The sequence below is a fragment of the Lathamus discolor genome, chromosome 8 (genome assembly GCF_037157495.1).
Source record: "Lathamus discolor isolate bLatDis1 chromosome 8, bLatDis1.hap1, whole genome shotgun sequence".
NCBI lineage: Eukaryota > Metazoa > Chordata > Aves > Psittaciformes > Psittacidae > Lathamus > Lathamus discolor.
This window is the reverse complement of record NC_088891.1, coordinates 1042874-1064006: the sequence shown is the minus strand read 5'-3', so window position 1 is coordinate 1064006 and position 21133 is coordinate 1042874. Positions and strand designations below refer to the sequence as shown.

At 55.5% G+C, this 21133-nt stretch overlaps 1 protein-coding gene across 2 annotated transcripts in view; it reads left to right on the top strand.

Annotated features, from left to right (window-relative positions):
- Positions 1 to 17372: 17372 nt before the first annotated feature.
- Positions 17373 to 21133, top strand: part of FRMD5 (FERM domain containing 5) — a 66240-nt gene continuing 62479 nt past the window's right edge. Inside the window, exon 1 of one of the 2 annotated variants that reach the window (XM_065688687.1) lies at positions 17373 to 17528. In XM_065688687.1, the coding sequence (XP_065544759.1) occupies positions 17427 to 17528 (102 nt within the window). In that variant the 5' untranslated portion in view covers positions 17373 to 17426. The remainder of the gene's footprint in view (positions 17529 to 21133) is intronic. The other variant, XM_065688685.1, reaches the window with a different exon arrangement.

Sequence of the window (21133 nt, the reverse complement as noted above, 5' to 3'; positions counted from 1 at the left end):
GTGCCTTTTTTGTGCCTGGAATTTTGCGGCAGCAGCCTGGGAGCGCAGTAGCCTAGCCCTGGAGAAACAGCCCTCGAGACAAAGAGATGTGTTAAGACAGTTTACACTCACGTGCAGCGTTGTATCCATAAGGAACAGCTCCAGCCTTTCTCTGAGGCTGTCTCATACATAGCTTATGCAAATATTCCTAAGGCTGTTTTGTACCCACCTGCTAGGGAATCTGCTGGAAGGAGATCCGCTCATTTCCCTTCTACATCTCACCGGGCCCAGAATCAGAAGGGTTAAGGTCTTTGTCTGGTAGAGGACATGCTAGAAACTGCTGGTTCAAAAAGATTAGGCACAGTAATTAAAGCATAATTGCTATTAATAGTTGTCTTCCTAATCAGACTTATCTCTGCGTTGCTCCTTACCTCAGAGGAGGTTTTCCTCTTCATGTTTTTCATTTGTTATGGATTAAACTGAAGCCAAGCCCCGGTCCCAAACACGTTCGGATAAGTGTTAATTGAATGAGTCCTGCGCCCACACCGAGCTGGGCCCCGGCAGCTGCGGAAAGGGACGTGTTCCTCTGCTTGCCTAACACTGCTCTCAGGCAGCAACTTCTGGTAAGCGCAGTGACAGTGGTGCACTGAAAGCGGGACAGACCCTGGTTCTTCATAAATAAGGACGAGTGGCTTCTGCATGTGTGTGCGCTCCCCTGCAAACCATCATCACACAGCAATTCAGGTTTTGGTCCCTTCCTATCTCTACCCTAGCAGAGCCACTTGCTGTGTGTCTGTCCGTGCCTTCCCCTTAAGCTTGGGATCTCTATATCCTGACAGTAATATCTATACTGCTCATATAGAGTGTTCTATACATGCGGTATCCCGCTGCGCCTGGGCATGTTTGTGGTTTCTGGTGTCTCTCACGAAGGGGAAAGGGTTTAAGTGGTCAGGGACTATCACCAAATCAAACCAGGGCTTCCCCTGACAGTGTCTGAGCCCAGGACAAGGCCCCTGCTCACCCCAAGAAACCAAGCTGCTTCTAATTGCTTCATTGCAATCCTGCTTTTAGACAGTGCATCACCTGAGTGATTGCTGTATCCTTCATCCAAGCTGTTAAGCAGGAGCTGGCTGCTCAGACAGGGGCATCTCCATTGCGAGTCTCAGAGCAGGAGCTGGTAGTACCACATGTCCCTTGTGTCTTTTGCAAGCAAGATGCTAAGGAGGACAGCTTGTGAGACCTGCAGATCCCAGCCCTTGACGCAGCGTTTGTGGAGACTTCAACCTTGCAGTCCAGCACAGCTCAGTCTCATGCCAGCTACATTCTGTCGGAACATCTGCATCAGCGCCGAGGCAGAGCCAGCTGTGCTCTGTCATTCCTGACTTTCCCGGCGTCACTTTGTGCAAGGAGAACAGATTTTCCTTTGTCTATCACACAAATCTTTTATCTATTCCTATCACACTCCTCTGGTCTTCCTCACTTTCTGCTCTTCCCCTGTTTCTACTCGCTTCCTTTAACATCCTTTCCAGTACTCACACCCCCCGAAGTGCGGCTGTGCAACTGCAGGAGAAATCCCCAACCAATCTGCCAGCCCTTTGAAGAATGGTTGTGTGCTTCCATGTCGGCTTAATTACTGCATCCCATTGAGGACGTGAAGGCCTTCTGGGAGGGGGGAGAATAGGCAGCTCTGAATGTGGCATTCAGCCTGGGGACTGTGCCCGGGGATCGCAGTTCTCCGGTGGATGCTGCCTGTCATCTGGCCTCCAGCATCTTTCTGTGCTGTATTAGTAGGGGTTGGATTCTTATGGACCTGTCCTTCAAGTGCCGAGCTCTTCAGCTGTAGTCGTGAAAGGTGCTTGGCAGTGTGATCGGAACGGAGCACCTTAACCAACCTTAGCTGGCTGAATTGGGCTGGAACTCACCATGCCTTCCAGGAGCAAGCCATGCTGCACAAAATACCCGAGGGTAAATGAAACCTAAGAGAGTGGCTGGGAACAGCTCCTGCCTGATTCAGCTCCCATGTGATGGACCTACTGGCTTCTCTATATGCGTATGTAGATTCTCATTTTTCCACACCCTGGGTCCTGGGACTGCCTTGCTTACCAGAGTCATACAGTCATGGTGTGGTTTGGGTGGGAAGGGACCTTAAAGCCCATCCAGCCCCAACCCCTGCCACGGGCAGGGACCCCTTCCACTGGAGCAGCTTGCTCCAAGCCCCTGTGTCCAACCTGGCCTTGAGCACTGCCAGGGATGGGGCAGCCACAGCTTCTCTGGGCACCCTGTGCCAGCAGCTGACAGTGTTGTCCTGGGCCATGGGGAAGATGCTGATGTCCCCTGTATCCTTCTCTGATGTCAGCCACTTTGGGCAGGATGAGACCCAATGGTGCAAGCCGTCTTCTTCAGCAGCAGGAGTTATCCCCTGAGAAGCCATCGGGGTGCTTTGTTGCTGTGCTCCGTGTCAAACCCGATAACCCTGTAAAAGTGGGGAAACTCATCAGAAGCCTTTACAAAGAGCTTTCTTTTAAAAAGCCACACAAGAGAAGGAGCATCTCAAGTTTTCTCCTGGCCATGCACGCTTCCAGCCGTCAGAGCATATGGTGAACTGTGACACATCAGAGTTCGGTGACGTCTCGTGTCCCAGGAGGCAGCTTTTAAGGGGTTTTTAACCATGAACCTGGATGAAGAAAGGTTTTTCTCCTTGTGGACGTGCAACAAACCAGCTTGCAGAGTCCTGGGAAGCTGTGGGGGTCACTACAGCCCTCCCGTGGGTCATCAGGGGGGTGTCCAGCTCACCAGGTCGGTTGGGTGGTTTTCAGTCCACTGCCACCTTCTCTAACGTTTCACTCTGTGGGTATAAGGTGACGCCGGAGGGTGAGAGACAACCGAACGCTGACGATGAGAACAAAATCAGTAGCAAGCAAACAGCGAATAGGCAGAACTGTGCCTGTGCTCTGGGACGGGGCGTTCAGCAAAGGATGGTCTTGGGGATGTACCGGAGTGTGAGGTGCAGCCTGGAAGGCTGTGGGGACCCCTGTGGTGCTCACAGCCCCTGGGTGCTCCCACCCATGCCTTCTGGGTTATGTGAAAGGATGAGGATAAGGCTGCTTTGCTCCAAACCCCGGGAGACATTGGCCTCCGCATCTTGTCGTGCTTCTGCAGGAACAGATGTAACCTATTTGTTGGATGCCTGAAGGGCGTTAGGGAAAGGTCAGTGGTTAGAATGCAGATGACACACTTTAAAAGTGCACTAAAATAGCACAGTTTGTTAGACTGGAACTGTGAGGAGCAGAATGCCTGGTGTTAAGGGTGGGATTGATTTACAGCCCCCTTTGAGCTCCATGGCCTGTTTTGTGTGGAGGAATACAAAGAGCAGGTAGTTTTGCATGGGGATTTTTGCCTTGTTATAAGATACTCATACTGTTGGTCAAGGGGCTGAAGTCAGAACTAGAGTCAGCTTCTGTGACTGGCGTGATGTGCACCCATGCACCGTCTGAATTCCTCTTGTTTCCTGTACATAGGCCAAACCCCATTGGTGATCCCTATGTGACCATCCCGTCTGAGTTTTGGCACCAGCGAGCAGGACAACCTCACACCACTGCTGAGCATCGGCCACTGACGTGTCTGCTCCACCTCTCTACTCTCCGGTGGCCAGCTCACAGTGGGATTACGCAGTTTAAAGAGGCGGGATGCTTCCTTCCCCAAGGGACCGTATTGATGCTGAAAACGCTTTTGTGGTCTGTCACAGAACTGCACATGTGGGCAAACGGGTCCATCATAGAAATCATCACCAAACATCCCTTCACAAACGTATTTTCTGAGTTAGGCTGCCCCGGAACGTGAACTCTTTCTTCTTTCACTCATTCTGGTTGTACAAGTCACGCGCTCAGAGAGGCTCCATGTGTCACTCACTGCTTGTTGCTGCTGTTCAGTGTGAGTGGGAAGATGAGCTGTTACAGCGGGACCTACTCTAACAGCTCCAAGGTGGTTCCTAAGGAAAGGAATCACTTTAGTGGTGGCTGGAGTTTGGATGGAAAGGGGAGATGGAAGAGACCTCCACTAAGGTGAAGTTATTCACTGTGTGGTGTGCTGCCTGCGTGCTGCTGAACCAGCCCGTGCTGCTTTGTCCTGTACCTGATTCCTACACGGGGCTGCTCCGATCCCTAGCCTGGATCCTCATTTTCTTAGTCCCGTTTGTATCTGCTGCAGCAAACTGACCTCCCAGCAGAAAGGACTCCTCTCATTTGCACTGCGCTCATGCTATCGCAGCAGCATGTTACGGGTGTGAGACCATACGTGAGCCCACGCTGAGGCACTGCCATCGTGAGCTCATGCAGCCTCAGGAATACAGAGGAGCTGCTTCCTCCCTTCCCCCGGTGCCCGGTGCGGTGACACTGAGGCAAAAGTGATCTGAAATGCCAAGAATCAGGGTGCGGAGCTGAGCTCACAGCCAAGTTAGGATGGAGAAACCATGCCCACAGACTCCTGTGGGGCTGCACCACAGCTGCCCAGGGCAGCGCGGGTCAGAATATGGCTCAAAACAAGAAGCTGCTACAACACTACCCGCCCCCCCCCCCCCCCAGCTTCCTTCATCTTCAGTCCCCAAACAAGCAGTTGTGGAGCAAACCCATCAGTGACAGCAGAGTCTGTCAGCATGTCTTCCTTGTCCTGTCACTGGAAAGCCATCGTTGGTAAGAGCAGATTGTCTTCCTTCAACACGTCCACATGCTGAAGGAGGAGTGGATTTGCTTGTCTAACTCCAGATTGGAAACTCTTCCTCTGAGCCATGAAAGCAAAGGCAGAAAACAGCTCCCTGCATCCTTCTGGGAATAAAACCAGATTGTAGCCTGAGCCAATCAAACAGATAAGACCACTCTAGTTTAATGAGAGAGGCCCAGTGAAGCAGCCAAGGGACTTCCCTCCAGGAATGCTCTCTGCATCACTCACTGCCAGCACGGACCAGGGTTGAGGTTGGCATCCAAAAGACGGAGACAGAAAAACTCATCCTCCTCCAGCACAAGCGAACGGCAGCAAGTCCATGACAACGGTTTCCTTTGGTCACCCCAGGGAAGTGGTGCTCCAGGCAGCTGCCTGCAGCCAAAGCAAAGTGAGCAGCGCTGCAGGAACTGCAGGATGTCTCACGTCCTCCTGCCTCTGAAACATGGGGGAGTGGGATGGGAGCTACCTCACCTGATAGCGGCTCGGTGGTAGGACTGTCACTAATTCTTCCTGAAGGTGGCAACAATGCAGGTGGGAGAGTTGATGGATCTGAGGAGGATCTGGGGCAGATCCGAGCAGGCAGGGATGCTGCTCGGTGCCTCTGCCAGCACGAATCCCTGATAGGTCTGCATGGAGCATCTCCGTCATGGCCAGCAGAGTGAATGTTATCTCCACGCTGTCTCAAACTGTACTGCAGCTCCTTGCTCTGGGATTCATTAATTGCTCCCAGTGATGGATCTGCAATGGGCAGTGGGGGGGCTTTACCCTTACTCTTGTTTGTTGTGCTGAACCTCCTGAAACACTGAAGTGCAGCATTTCCTGCCCTGCTTGTTCCCTCTCCTTGGGGAGAGATGGGTCAGCAGCCTCTCGTGGATGGCCAGGATGTGTGAGTGATGAGTCAGTGTCTCCAGCTGAGGGATGCTGCCCAGCCCATGACTCAGTCCTACTGCATCGATGCAAATGCTGCAGTGTCCAGCTGGGTGCTCCTCACCTGGGAAGTCTTTCCTGCTCCGTCCCTCCTGGGGAAGAGGCTGCTGTGCTGAGGATGCTTTTTAAGGTGGTCATAAGGAGCTTGGTCTGCAGAGCCCTGGCCTGGTTGTGGGGTTCATCGGGAGCAGGGATGCACCCACCAAGGGCCCTTGTGGAGAGCGTGGATGCAGGAGGCAGGGGATGCCCACACCCACCTCCCATGTGTATTTGAGGAGTAGCTGCACACAGCATCAATAAACCTACTGCTGTCATCAGCAGCCGCAAAGTCAGACTGGGGGAAGCAGGCTCTGGGAGGAGGGTGGGAGCAAGGCATGAGCTGGGTTAGGAATCAGGCCCTGCAGCATCCAGGAGCGTGCCTGCCCAGAGCTGCCTGCCTCACCCTGGGGCTCAATAATGCACCGCTGCTGTAAGTGCCCCTGTTATAATTAGAGGTGCGCTGACCTATGTGACAGCAGCGAGTTGTCAAATGCCACCCACAGGCTAGTGAGTGGATGAGTAATTTGCATCCCCACCGTCTGGAGGAGGAGCAGCAGGAAAAGGAGGAGCAGAAGAAGCTGGAGGAGAGGAGGAGGAGGCAAAGGAGAAGGAGAAGGAAGAAAAAGGAGGAGGAAAATAGGAGGAGGAGGCAGGGTCACGCTCTCACCTGGTTACTGTTGCTTGGGAAACCACTCCCTCCGCATCCACTTCTTCAGTACTGTGGTTTTGCCTTCCACAAAGGCAATATCGTGATGGAGCGTCTTCAACCCCAGCCCAGGTGCCAGGAAAAGCGCAGAAGAGGGGTGGAAATGCCCTGAGCGGTTTGTGAGGACAAGCACCTAAACACGTCAGTGTTTTCAGGGCAGCGCCAGGGAGCACGCTTGTAACTGGGGGATGTGTGCCCCGGGCTGCGGGCGGCCGCTGGTGATGAGCTTCCACTGAGCTCCAGGGCCAGGGTTTCTCCTGGGGACCAGGAGTGTGGGAAGGGCTTAGCTGGGCTCTGCTCCCAGAGGGACCTGTTTATGGCATGTTTATACCTGGGAGATTCCAACTGATGTATCTGAGAGGACAGAGGCCTCCGGGGTCTCTGGGTGAGGTGAGGAGGAGTCAGGGCCATGTGCTGGGGGATGTGGAAAGCCTGGGGACACAGAGGACACCCTGGCTCCAGAGAGGAGTCTTTGCTTTGACTGCGCTGTGACTCCTGGCATTCAGAGCTTTGAATGGGGAGGGTGGCTGCTAGCGATGGAGCCTTTGTGCCCTGCAGGTAGCCAAGCCTCCAGCTGGCAGCAGCGCAGCTTCCCTCTCACATCGGCTCCTGATCACAAGAGCTGGCACTTTCTGAGATTCCTAAATGATGACATTAATCATTTGCTATTTTTATCCACTCTATCAGAAACATTTGGTAATTCCATTTTGTTTCTCATTTTCAGGCTGCTTCCCAGGGACTCGCACCCCCTCTTCTCCTTGGCTAGATGCATCCTCTGTGCTTCCAAATCTCCTTTCCATGGCTCGGGGTTGGAGTGAGCAAAAGTTAACAACTGGATCTTCATCCACTTGACCTCTTCACTTCGCAAAAAACGTCATTGGTTTTAATGTTGAAGCTGTTTGTGCTGTAGAAAAGAACTGTGGTTGCAGGGCCCCTTCCAGTGCGTGAAGGACCGGTGTGTTTGGGGCAGCACTGTGCCCTTTTGCTGGAGACGTGGGTGTCCAACGTCGGCATGTCCCTTGAGTCACCATCACTTCTAGTGTCACTTTGATGTGGCAGAAAGAGAAACATCCCTGGGCTCAAGATCTTCCTATCTGCAACTCTAGGACATGTAACTACCGAGCAGCAAGTGCATTTTATGCTGCTGTAACAAATAACTCAGCTCCAGCAATATGGTGGCTCGAGTTGCCTTATTTATCTCCACCATTCCTCATGAAAGAGAAATGCCCCGGTGTGATTTCCTGTGGATGCTTTGTCTCCCGTCCTGTGGTTACCTGCAAAGGCTGCTCCATAGATCCCTGTGTGAAGCTGACCCTTTCGAGCAGTTGGCCTGAATTAACGCCCCAAACCAGACAAACAGAAATGTTTGTGCATGCGGCTGGGAGCCAGGCTCTAGCCCGGACACTTCGGAAGTGCCTCTCCTCTGAGCACAGGGAGGGCAGAGGCAGGATGTGCGCCCGCAGGTCCGCGGCCACCGCGTCCCGCTGAGCTCCTGCTTCGCTGCTTCTTTCCTGCTTCACTTCAGAAATGTCCGCACTTCCCGTTCCCATGGGAACCCCGTCTCCTCCATTGGCACTCTGCTGCGCTCCAGGATGCTGGGGCTGGAGGGGCTGTGAGCAGCCCTTCCTGGGTTCCAGCTCTGGAGAGGGCTGGATCCTGCTCCTCCTGCTCCAGGCTTGCAGGGGCAGCCTCAGCCAAAGCTGTAACAGGGAGAGGGGTCAGAAACTGATAGAAACTGTAACAGGCCTCATTGTAAGCTCATACGAAAGGGCAGGATCACCCCAGGACAGAGGGAAGTGTGGTGGGTGCCTAAGCACCATGTGAAATGAGTAACTGCTCCAGTGGAAGGTGTCCCTGCCCTTGGCAGGGGGCTGGAACTGGATGAGCTTTAAGATCCCTTCCAGCCCAAACCAGTCTGGGGTTCTCTGGTTCTATGAAATGCCTTTCTGATGATGAAACTCACGTTCCCAGAGTAAAAACCTCATTCTGCTGCTATTGCAAATCTCCAAGTCAAGAGGATCCGTTTGCTATTGAAGTAATCTGTAATGTGATAAAATACCAGCAACAGACTTTGTGAGGTTCAGCCAGTCAGCACTTCCAGGGCTTTATATCCTGGAATACACTGAGTTAATACAATTCACCAACCACACACTGAGTTCACTGGGTTTGTGGGTGCCAAGGTGGGGTGGCGAGATAGTTCTATCTGCATTGCTCAGATTTAAAATGCTGCTGCTTAAAAAAGATCCTTTTCAGAGCATAGGACGTGTGAAACGACGCTGCGAGCTGCTGACAGGTACCATGGCAATGGGCTCTGCCAGCAGAGCTGCTTCTCCTATTGACTGAACTCTTTTCCACTCCATATTTATGAGTATTCCCACTCCCGAAGGATGCTGACAGCTCTTCCAGGTGTTGCAAGTGTCTTGGTCGGGGAGTGTGCAGCCTTTACCCCTGTCTCTGCCGGGCAGAGCGAATCTGCTTTCAGGTCTGTCTGTGCCCAGCATGGGATGGTGGGAACCGGGCCACACACCCTGCTCAGGCGCCAGCCTGCGGAGTGACGCTGAGATCGGGGTCCCACCACTGATGCTCCGAGATAGCTCCCATCGAACATCACCCCGCCTCCAGAGCCCCATCCCTGCCCTCGCTCACAACGCGTGCTGCGAAATCTTCACCTTTTGCTCTTTGTCTCGCTTGGTCTCTCAGCTCCCTTTGTGTTGCACCAGACCTTGCTAACGGTCAGGCTGTGCCACCTCGCCTCATTCACCAGGCAGCGCTGGCACGGTTGCTCTCTAGTGGGCTGTATCTTTTCTAAGTGCTTGGTAGGTGCAAATTGCAGCTTGTCAGAGCTGCTCATGTGTTGGAGAGGACAAGAAGCCACCCTGGTCGTTGCCACTGTGCCAAAGGGAAGAGCCCTGCGAGGCTGTGCTCTGCTCCTTGTGGCCGTGCCTGTCCTGTGCTGGTTGTGCCGAGTCCCCTCGTCGCCACGCGGTGCCCCTGGATCTTTTGACCATAGATCTTTGCTCTGGGATCATTTTGCCGTGGCTGCAGACACTGATGGCGTCTGCTCTGCCCCAGTGTCCCCTGCTGAAGAGCATCTGCTGCTGCTTTTTGGTGTGCAGGGTTTCCTCAGTGGCACAGTGGTGGATTTATTATGCAGGGGTGTAACACGGTCATTTGAGCTGACTAATAAACTGCAGCACTGTGTAATGCCATCTTCCTGCTCTGCTGGGAGATGCACATGGGCATTACATCCCCAAGAAGGCTGGTTCACCCCCCGGAAGAGATGCTACATCAGGGACAGGAGAGGGAGGACATGTATGTGCTTCCAGGCAGGAGAAAGCAGCCCAGTAGGGTCCTGCTCAAACCCAAGCATAGCTCCTCCAGCACACACGTTTCTGCTGTCCTGACACACCGTGTCCCGCAGCACTGCACACGGGCTGGGGGATCTCCATCCAGTTTGCGCTGGGTTGCTCCCCCATCCCCACCAGCCACCCATGGCCAGGGCAGTGGCCAGACCAGTGCCAAAGAGGCACCAGCAAAAAGCTTCCTGGAGCTGGGGCATGGATCCCCGTGCCCCATTCTCAGTGGCACCGTGGGTACGGTGGTGACATCGCTCCCTGCCCCCGGTACCCACCATCAGTGCCCGTGGTCCCAGCACAGTGTGGAAGCCGAGCGGTGCCACGCGTGGTGCTGAGCCAGCACTGCATCCTGCAGGGGGGCCACACTGTGCTCCCCCCGGTGCCGTGTGCCTGAGCTCCGGGAAGCTGGGTGTTCAGAACAGGAAGGTTAATTGCTGTTTGCTTTCAAAGCCTTTCTCTCCTTTTTTAACTCCTCTCTCTTATCTTCCCCATCTTCTTTTTGAAGAACAGCTTTTAGAAACCTGGGTTTCAGGCTCCAGAGCAGCTGCAGGTCCAGGACCAGTGGGAATAAGCAGAGGAGACCCAGCTCAGGGCTGTGGTGGTCCCGAGTGCAGGAACCTGCCTCCCAGTAAGACAGGTTCTGCAGGAACGGGGTACGTGCGGGGAGCCATTGAGCCCAGCTCCCAAGGGTGGTGTGAGCCCCGTCTGCTTCATCTCTCGTCTCAGCCTCTCTGCTTTGATTCCCAGCTGTCGGCACCATCTCTGCCTCCCTTTGTTGAATAAAAGAACCTTTAACCGCCCTGTTTTCTTTACCATAAAGATGGTTGCATACTTTAATAAAGCCAACTCGCAGTATTCGTTAGAACTTAAACAGATGGAGCTCGGAGGGTATTTTTGCAGCCTCTCAGGGATTTTACTCATTCTCTCCTGCGCTGTCTGCACATCTCTGAAGCACTCCAGCACCAAACGGAGTGCGGCTTTCCAGGGTTGGTCTGAATGCCGGATTATTGCATTTCCCATGGGCAAATTCCCTGCCCTGCTCTTCCTGCTCTTGGCTTTGCCTCCCAGGTTGCTCCCTGGACCCTGCCCGCTGTGCTCCCCGGGGCTTGCCGGGAGCAGCCTCAGCACGTGCGCAGCCGGGGGGCCTTGCCCTCCCATGTCCAATTGGCTTCTCAGCCGTGTTGAAACTCGCTCTGCCTGGAGGAGGGAGCGCTTCGGAGCGCTCGGTGCCTCAGCTGCTCCCCGTGTCTGTCCCGCCAGGCTCTTGCTCACCTGTGGTTTATCAGCAGAGATCCTGCATTTGCTACCCATTACCTCATGGAGAAAACTGCCTCCCAGTCCCTGGCCAGCGCCTCCGGATGCAGTGATGTGTAGTGCTGTGCTGTGCTGTGCTGTGCTGTGCAGTGCAGTGCTGTGCAGTGCTGTTCTGTGCAGTGCAGTGCTGTGCTGTGCAGTGCTGTGCTGTGCTGTGCTGTTCTGTGCAGTGCTGTGCTGTGCTGTGCAGTGCAGTGCTGTGCTGTGCAGTGCTGTGCAGTGCTGTTCTGTGCTGTGCAGTGCTGTTCTGTGCTGTGCAGTGCTGTGCTGTGCAGTGCTGTGCTGTGCAGTGCAGTGTGTGCTGTGCAGTGCTGTGCTGTGCTGTGCTGTTCTGTGCAGTGCTGTGCTGTGCAGTGCAGTGCTGTGCTGTGCAGTGCTTTGCAGTGCTGTTCTGTGCTGTGCAGTGCTGGTCTGTGCTGTGCTGTTCTGTGCAGTGCAGTGCTGTGCTGTGCAGTGCTGTGCTGTGCTGTTCTGTGCAGTGCTGTGCTGTGCAGTGCTGTTCTGTGCTGTGCTGTTCTGTGCAGTGCTGTGCAGTGCTGTGCTGTGCAGTGCTGTGCAGTGCTGTGCTGTGTATGAGATGAAGATAATAAGCAGTAAATCCTCAATGCAGGCTGTTCAACGTTTAGATGCAGAGGCCCCCAGGAGCCATTTCCTTCAGACAGGAGGCTCCTACAAGAAATATTGTGAAAAAAGTAATTTTAAACATATTTAAGAGAAAAATAAAAGCAAGTTATGGGATGTGATGCCCATTGCATGAAGCGCTCTTTGTGCAAAGGCATTTTCTTTACACGGTGCACAAGAGCTGCTCATTTTAGAATGCCGAGGAGCATCCTCTGCTCTTCCCTTGGCAAACACTGGTTTCAAGTCTCTCAGATCTGTGCCGTGTTTCAATTACGGAGCTTCTCCCATTCCTCCTTCCTTTGGAAAGGCACGAATGGGGCGTCGGGTTCTCCTGCTGCTGGCATTGTGCCGCGTCTCACCTGGCTGAGGGCGGGTGCACGGCACCATGGCCGGGGGTGCACTGGGGCAGGCGGTTCCCATTGTCATTCCACGTTCACCTGCGGAGCGGGGCTGCCCGAGCAGGAGCCCTCTTCACGCCGAGGCTATGAATGTGCTTACAGAGGGGGAAGAAGAGCCTGCTGCGGTGCTGCGCATCAGGGGCAGCATTAGCAGCTCCAAGACCTCATGCCTGAAAATCAGGAGCCTGAGATAGAAAGAACCCCCTCCAGGGCTGCTTTTCCTGCTGTCTTATTTCTGGCCCTGCTGAGCACCCTCTGGTCCATATGCCTCACATGTTCAAGCCTTCTTTTGCAACCAGGAGCGGCGGGTAGCTTTAGTTTGACAGACACCGTGATTACTGTCAGGCACAGGAGCAAGAACTGGGACTCCCAGAAAAATACCACTGAAAATCACGAGAACCGTGAAAGAAACCCCAAGCTGTGGGACTGCAGTGGCGGGGCACGGCAAAACTGCCCTGGGGGCGCTGGTGACCCCGGTACCACGCTCGTACAGACGCCCCTGTTCACGGAAGAGTCCCCAGACACAGATACAGAGATACCCTTCCCTCTGCCTGATACAACACTGACAGAAGCAGTCTGTAAATAGAGTTACAGGAGTATTTTAGACGGATTGCTGGGCTGGATTCAGAACTATTCCCTATTTGTATTCCCTAAATATAAACCAGAGCATATCTTGCTAGCAAAAAACTGCCGAGAGCGCTTTTCAGCGTTACCTCTGCGAGTACCCAAGGAGACTGGAAGTTGTATTTGCACTGTTAAGGGCTGGAGATGTAAATGTCTGCCAAAGCAGTGACTCAGAAAAAGGAGAAACCCCTGCGTGCCCCTTCTAGCCAGGCAGCAGCAGCACAGAGCCTCCAACCTGGAGCACAGCGTTTTCTGACGTGCTTGTGATGAGCTCTGCAGCAGGGAAGGAGTCAAAGCAGCAGCTCCCTGTGAACTGCAGACCTGAAGTCACGCTCCGTGCTTTTCTGTTGAGATTTCTTTGTTGCTGAGATGTTTTAATATAGTTCTTTATTACAGGGGACGTTTAGATGAGAGATTAGGAAGAAGCTGTGAGGGTGCTGAGGCGCTGGCACAGGGTGCCCAGAGAAGCTGTGGCTGCCCCATCCCTGGCAGTGCTCAAGGCCAGGTTGGACACAGGGGCTTGGAGCAAGCTGCTCCAGTGGAAGGGGTCCCTGCCCGGGGCAGGGGTTGGGACTGGAGGAGCCTTAAGGTCCCTTCCAACACAAACCAGGCTGGGACTGTACCTGGGATGGTGGTCCTGGCACACAGGAACCATTTCTCCTTCCTTCATCCTCATTGCAGCAGCTCACCTGCAGTGAAACACCCTCCAGCAGCATGGTGGGAGATGATGCAGCCCCTTCTTATCAGATAGAGCTACTAGAAATAATATGAGGGTATATAGAAGTAATAAAGGGACCAAAGCCACGCGTAAAGATTGGTATGGAGCACATTACCCTCCTTCCCCCTGTGCTGGGAGAAATCATGGGAGAAATAAGACCCAAGAGGTTTCTTGTTGGCTTGGCAAGTCCCGTCCCAGCCAGGCCCACCGCCACCGCTGCAGGGGATGTGTCTGCGGGATGTCAGCTAACTAAAGAACTGGGATTTATGACCTAATCTTGCTGGAGGAGGTAACTCAGTCACTGGACCTAATGTTTCCCATGGCCACTGGTGTTCAGCTGAGAGTGAAAGATGCACGAACAGTAGCTGAAGGGCTTCCGCACTCCACAGACATTAACTGATGGTGGAATACTCCCTCCTCTGCATCCCCTGCAAAGCCTCCTGTCTGTAAGCACCAAGCCACTCTCAAATCCTGGCCTAAAGCCAGTGATGGGTCCCTCGCCGGTTACCAAAGTGTTTATAATCATTTGTGACTGTAGAAAAATATGGTGTGAAGAATATGCAAGCATTTGTTCCAGACCCAGAGCAAATAAAGGGAAGGGAACTCAGATGTGCTCGTTGCCGTATCTAGGTATTTGAAAACACGCTAAGTCTTCTTCTCCAAAGCTTTTCATCAACAACAAGTAATTAAGGGATAAGAGAGAATTTGCTCTTCGGTTTCTGTCCCTTCTCAGTGTATAGAAAATTGAGAGCACCTGAAAGCTGCTGAATCGATACCCACATCCCACCGCAGACAACCTGGGAGAACAGAGCAGGACTGACTTCAGCTGATTTGGAGGTATAATGACCACACTGGCAGCACTATTGACTGCTTAAATGATGGGCAAACCCTGTGAGCTTGGGCCACGTTTTGACATCCCATGTGGATGGTGCTGGGTTCGTGCTGGAGCTCAGACGATAAGAAACGCTGCTTTTCTATCATTTCAGATGCAGGTACCTGCTGAAAAGCAAAGCAGAGCTGACAGCCTCATTTCCTGCCTCCCGATGAAGAAAATGCAGAAGGTGTCTAAAGAAGAAACGCCAGACACATCAGAGCTGCATATTTTGGTCATCTTGAGCACAACAAGTAGTTATTCCTTACAAACACTGGTGTACTTTAAAGCTGAGCAGCCGTCCTTTAAGGCTGTGCACTGAAATACCCGAGGCAGGCAGAAAGCAGAGCGTTGCTTTTGAATTTAAGGCACTTGTTGCGTCTTTGCTCCTGTCAACAGTGAATATTCACACAGCTGAGTGCTTCCCAAGCATCACCTGGGCACACCAGGCTGCAGCAGCGTTAACTTTGTCAGTGCCTCATCTATTACTGCACCACGGAAATGCAAAGTAAGGCAGTAAGTGGCTGTTTAGTACGGATGTGTTTGGTTTTCAGTAAACAGTCCCTAACCTGCTGGAAAACAAATACATCCAAGAGTCCACTTGCAACACGCATTTGGGAAGCTGCGCTTGGGATCTTTCAACTGAAAACTGCCAGTAGCGGAGAACCCAAATGTGGAGAATTTGTGGGGTTTGCTGTGTTCATTATTAAAAAGAAAACAAAAGGACATTACTCGTCAAAGCTGCGGCCTTGGCAATGGGAGCTGGGGAACGGTGTTTTATAAAGGCACCTCCCAGCCTTTGATCCGCTTGGTGGAAGCCTTTTAGGTTTCCTTTTAGGTAGCTCGAGAGAGAAGCAGAGATGCCCTCAGATTCCAGCTCCCTGTTCTGAGGATGCAGCTGAGGAGATGGGCTCAGTCAAGGGGCTCCTGCCAAGGGTCTCTATAAAGAGGAGTTTCTGTGTTGAGAGCGGGACCATCAGCAAAGCCCTCGCTGGGTCGAGGAGCGCGGCCGACACCGGAGCGTGGCACGGGCGAGGGCTCCCTGACAAAGGCGCCCGTGAATGCTCTTCATTAAAGCTGCTCAGCTGGCTCCGGAGCCTCTGTTCCCGATGAAAGCAGCACCTGCCAGCGCCGAGGATCCCATTCTTCGCTAGCAGTTCAGCTGGTTCAGAAGGGAGCTGTGAGGCAGATGAACAATTTATGCCGAGTGGGATCCATGGCGAAGTCGCAGCTACTTCAGTGAATACAAGCATCTTTGTAACAGTGCCCAGATGGTTCAGGAGCGAGTCCCATGCTTTTGAACAGCGCCATTGTTGTTCTGGGCTCTGCATCACGCCTCCCAACAGCGCGCGGGCTCAGCCCACCCTCCCGCGAGCTGCACAATCCGGTCTCCCGACAGGCAGCCCACACAGGCCATGTCTCTGCCACCATTTTTCCCAGGGGAATAACGTCCTCTCCAGGATGCTGCCCGCTGTCCCTGCCCCACTGCTGCAGCACCACTGCCTGCAGCAGCCTGTTCCCACTCTGTCATGAGCGTTAGTTGGACATCGTGATTAATTGCTTCTTTTATACCAAGATAACCAAGCCTCTGTGGTCCCTCCGTGAGCAGGGTGGTGGGGGGTGTGTCCTGATGGGCAGACCCAGAGCATCCAGCCCACTGGGGATGGGGGAAAGCCTCATCTCTGTTACCCATCACAGAGACAATCCCTATTGTGCGGTCCCAAAGAAAAGCACCAGGATCGCAGCCCCTCACACCAGAGTGTGGGCTCCCCATAGCGAGGATGCTGTGTCAGGGGTATGAGAGTCCAGAAAAGTGGAGCTGGGAAGAGGTTTGCTGATGCAGGAGGGGATGCTGCCCCCTGAGACGGGGGCACTGGTGGGGAGGGAGCCTGCGCTGCCCAGGGAAAGGTGAGGAATGTGGCTTTGTAAACAGCCTTTCTGGCTGGGAAGCAGGGAATGAGCAAGATTGGAGCAGATACAATACAGGGACGAGTCAGCTGCAGAGTTGGAGCCTAAGGCTGGGGCTCATGAAGGGAGGACAGGGGCTGCCAGAAGGGATGAACGTCAGTCTCCAGGCAAAGCCAAGAGGGCACAGCAGGGCCAGGGCCCATGGTGCCACGGGTTAGACACGAGGCAGCGTAACGTGGACCTCGCTGTGTGTCTGACCGGTATTTGTCAGCGTGTGTGGAGCAGGGGGGTGGTGGGAGCACCGCCGAACCGCTCAGTGGGGCAGGGATGGCCACAGATGGGAGTGAGACACGCATCAGGGCATGGCCAGAGGCAGAGGCAGAGCTCTGCAGTCCCGCTGGCTGCGCTCCCATCCCTCCCTGGTCACTGCTGGCACCACCACCAGGTGTTTCACGTCTCCGGAGCAGCGCCAGCTGCAGCCCAGCAATGGGGGCACTTTTGGAGTCCATTTTATCTAATAACCAGGGCTTCAAAAGTTTCCTTCTGAGCGAGTGAGCCCCAAGGAAGAAGCCCATACCCTGGGGACCAGCCTGGTGCTTGGGCTGGGACCAGGGCCGGTGGTAGCTGACCCCGTGGGGGAATTCCAACCTATTGACCCCACTCTGTGTCGGGGGGCAGACCGAGGCACTGCCCCCCCCCCGGCCCCGCTGCCCCCCCACCAGCCCGGGTGCGGGGCAGCCCCTCTGCGGGCGCAGGGTGCGGACGCGAGGGGGGGTCTCCCGCAGCGGAGCCCCTCGGGGTGTCCCCGGGGAGCCCCGGTCCCCTCCCACCGGCGGGCGCAGCCCCTCGCGAGCAGCCCCCGCACCCTCCCTCCCCTCCGCGCCAGCGAAGCCCCCTCCCTCCCGCCCGGGGCTGCCCGCGGAGGCGGCGGGGCCGCGCCGCCCGTGCCGCATTGGTTTGCGGCGGAGCCCGTCACCGCCGCGGCGCCGAGATTGGCCCCCCCCGGGCCTGCCTCCTCCCGCCCGCCGAGCGCCGCGGCCCGGGCACGGGCACTGCGCTCCGCTCCGCGCCGCTCCGCGCCGCTCGGCCCGCAGCGGGGGCAGGGCAGGGCCGGACCCAGGCGGGCGCGGGGCGGGGGGGGCGGGCCCCGCCGCTCCGCACCGTTCCGCACCGTTCCGCACCGCACCGCGCCGGCAGCGGGGATGTGAGCGGAGGCTCCGCGGCAGCGCCCGCCGCCCGGCTCGGGAAGATGCTGAGCAGGTGGATGAGTGGCAGCAGCAGGAACCTGGACCGCGAGTACAACTGCACCGTGCGGCTGCTGGACGACAGCGAGTACACCTGCACCATCCAGGTCAGCGGCGGCGCGGGGAGGGACGGCCCCGCACCGGGGGGCCCCGGCGGACAAAGGGAGCGGAGCGGCGGGGGGGGGGCCCGGTCCTGCCCCGCCGCCGCGAACAAAGACAGCCCCCGCGCCCTCAGCCCCGCCGGGGACCGGAGCGTGGTCGCGGGAGCGGAGCCCCGGGGCTGAGCCCCCCCAGAGCGGCGGCGTGCGGGGATGGCGCGGGGAGCCGCCCGCCGTCCCCGGAGAGCAGCGGAGCGGGGGCAGCCCCGGCGCGGTGCTCTCCCCCCTCAGCCGGCTGCATGGGGGGAAGGAGGAGGAGGAGGACTTCGGTGCGAAGTAAAGTGCCGCCGGGCAGGGATGCACCGGGGGTGCCCTGAGCTGGGGTGGGCGCTCCCCGGCCCCCGCCGCCCTCGGTAGCGCCTGGTTCTGCTCTAATGAGCGGATGGGTTCCGTAACGGTGCAGAGCGGCTGGAACGGGGCGCATCGACCGGGACCGGGAGCAGGACCGAGACCCGGGGCCGCCTCCCGCCCGGTCGCTGCCGTTCGCTGCCGGGGGCCGCGGCTCGGCGCGCAGGCACCGCGGGATGTGGGATTCCTACAAACCGCGCTCCGCGCCTCCGCGGCAGTGGCGGGGCCTCGGTGCCGGAGAGGAGCGCCCGGGCTCCGGCCGGTCCCGGTCCCTGCGCTGCAGCCCCTGCGGGTATCGCCGCCGGTCCCGGCTGCCTCCAGCCCTGCCCGTGGCAGCGGAGGGTCCAGGGCAGAGTTTCGGGTGAAGGCGACCCGCGTGGCTCCGGCTGCAGCAGGTCCCGTCCCGTGTCCCCCCCAGCCCCGCGGCCCCTCGTTGCATCCTGTCCCGCAGCTGCGGAGCGGTCGCACCGCTGCGGTGACGCGCTCCAAGCGCCTGTGCCTGGGAACCGTGACCGGATGGTGCGGGGGGGTGGCCAAGGGGGGACGGGACGGGACCGGCTTTTTTGCTTAAATAGCCCCAAATGGATAAATACGATGATTTGGGCAAGTGACGGCGGGGGGATGGCCACAGCCGCAAGTCCCCCTTCAGCTCCCCTTGGGCTGTGAAGCGTGACCCGGTAGGTACCTGTAACGGCGACCGGCCTTATTCTGCGTGAGGAAAACGAATTAACCTCTCAGAGGCTGCTTTTAGTACAAATTAAACAGAAACCCGTAATTTGGAAGGGAAAGTGTAGGCAATGCAGTTAAGAAAAATCTGGATTTTCTGTCCTTAAGATAATTTTCCAAGGAGCTGTCGTCATCTTGCGCGTCTTTCTTTCTCTTTAAGAGAAAATACTACTTGAGCACGTATTTCAGTGCCTTATTTTATGTTCAGCACAGTAAACAGTGAATCCTGGTGTAGAGCACGCCTGGCCCAAGGTACAATGTAGCACCCTCACAAGCAAGGTTACCTCCCTTAAATATTTGTTTTCCATTCCTGCCCTATGAGCCAAGTATTTATAGTCTGTGCAGAATTAAAGTGTACCGAGGAGGAATGGATAATGTGGTGGCAAGTGAGAAAAGCCGTCACGGCGCAGGCTGCGAGCGGTGAATGAGTTTTGAAGGTCATTCCCTCACGAGCGCAGATATTCCACGTCTTGCTGGGATCCGTCGGGTTTCCTCAGCCGGGCTCTTCCTACGCCTGTTGTGGCTAATTTATGTCTTTCTATTTTTACTTACACATGGGGAAGCTGCCCGGGCGCGGGGCGCGGGCTCAGCACCCTCCACCGCGGCGCACACCGGAGCCAAGCTGCTCGCTGGGGTTTGTAACGTGTGTTTTGGCTGCTGCACCGGTGGGCTTGTCCCGCTCGCCCCAGCAGTGCATGGGGACATGGACGGGCTCCACACCTCCTGACACGCGGCCGGTCTGATGGGTCATCTGGCTTCTCCATTGATGGGGAAGAGAAAGGAGCTCTTGAGGCAGAGCTGGTTAGAAGAGGTTTTATTTCTGTCTCACATAATGGCACTGGTTAAACCTGCCAACAGAGTTAACCTCTGGCTGTGCTTGATAAAGGTGTGTGAGTAGGGACTCAGTGCTGCTAGGTAACACCTGAATATTCCCTTTCTAACTAAAGTCTTTTTAACTGATTACCCCAAGTTTACTTTGGTGATATTCCCATGTTCCTTGTCTGGATGAATCCCTCTGTTTTGCCCTCATTTTCACTCCCCAACCGCCCACCAAACGGGCAGAGGAGCATGGGGAGCTTGTCTATGGATCGGGGATGCTGGTGGGGAGGCAAAGCTGCTGCAAGCAGTGGAATAGCGGGCACTGGGCTTGGCACCTCCATACGTGGTTTTATTGTTGGGTTTTTTTGCTGGTTTACGGAGGACATCATCCCAGCATCTGCCCCTGCTGGGTTACAAGGGATGGTCCGGGTGAACAGGGCTGCGGGTCTCAGCCGCTTGCTGGGACTCAGGGGTAACTGCCTGAACATGAAGCTGTTGGGCTTGCTTGACTCAGAAAAGCTATGTTAACAATGTGACATGCCACAGAGGCACTTCTTAAAGCAGTGCAGGTGGTAGTTTGGTGCTGGGGACCCCGTTCCCATAGGTGCCACCTCTGTGGGGAGCAGCTTGGCTGGAAAAAGCATCTTCCCAAAGGTGTTTTGTTCCATCTCCAGGGCAAGGGGCTGGTCTGGCAGTGTATTAACTTTGTGTTTACCTGCATGTTCTCTGTGTCGCCGAACGCAAGCCGGCTTTGAGAAGGGGCGATGCTCTGTGCTGATGCTCTGTGCTGATGCTCTGTGCTGATGCTCTGAGCTGATGCTCTGGGCTGGTGCTCTGGGCTGATGCTCTGTGCTGATGCTCTGTGCTGATGCTCTGGGCTGATGCTCTGGGCTGATGCTCTGGGCTGAGGCTCTGGGCTGATGCTCTGGGCTGAGGCTCTGTGCTGATGCTCTGGGCTGAGGCTCTGGGCTGAGGCTCTGTGCTGAGGCTCTGGACTGATGCTCTGGGCTGAGGCTCCGCTGCAGCTTTGCTCTGAGTGAGCTGCTTGTCTGAGGAAATGTTTGAAATTCTTTGCTGTGGTGTCAGTGGTGGTGGAAGAGGCTTGAAATAACAAATGGTTTGCCCTCGCTGGGTGCAGCAAGCGTTTTCCTGAAGGGACAGTTCTGTTTCAAACCCCAGTAGCACTACACGGACGTGGAGACGTGAGACTATCATAGAAATGTGGTTTCCTGGGTTCAGAGTGTAAGAACTTTCTCGCATAATATGGTAAATAAATGAAAACGAGCTCTTGACTGCGCTCTTGGGCAAACCCCCCATTCCCACATGAAGCGCAAAGTTCATTAGGAGGCCTGACAGGACCATTAATAACACGCCGTCAACACAAAGGGGAGCCGTGGGTCTTGCAGCGCTGGGTACTGTGAAGGTTATTTGTTCGTTATGTTTTCATCTTCCGAGAGTTTCCAATCCCTTTTCCCAGGAATCGGGTTAGCAGATCACTGCTCATGCCGTGGGTCTCCCATCTGAAGGCCTGACCCCGGGTGATGGGCTCTGTGCTGGAGGTTGCTGGGAGCATTGAATCCGTGAGGCTTTGTGCTGGGAAGTTTCCCTGCTCCCAAAGCCTCCCTTCTGCAGCCTGAACCCAGGTGCGGGGCAGGGGCTGA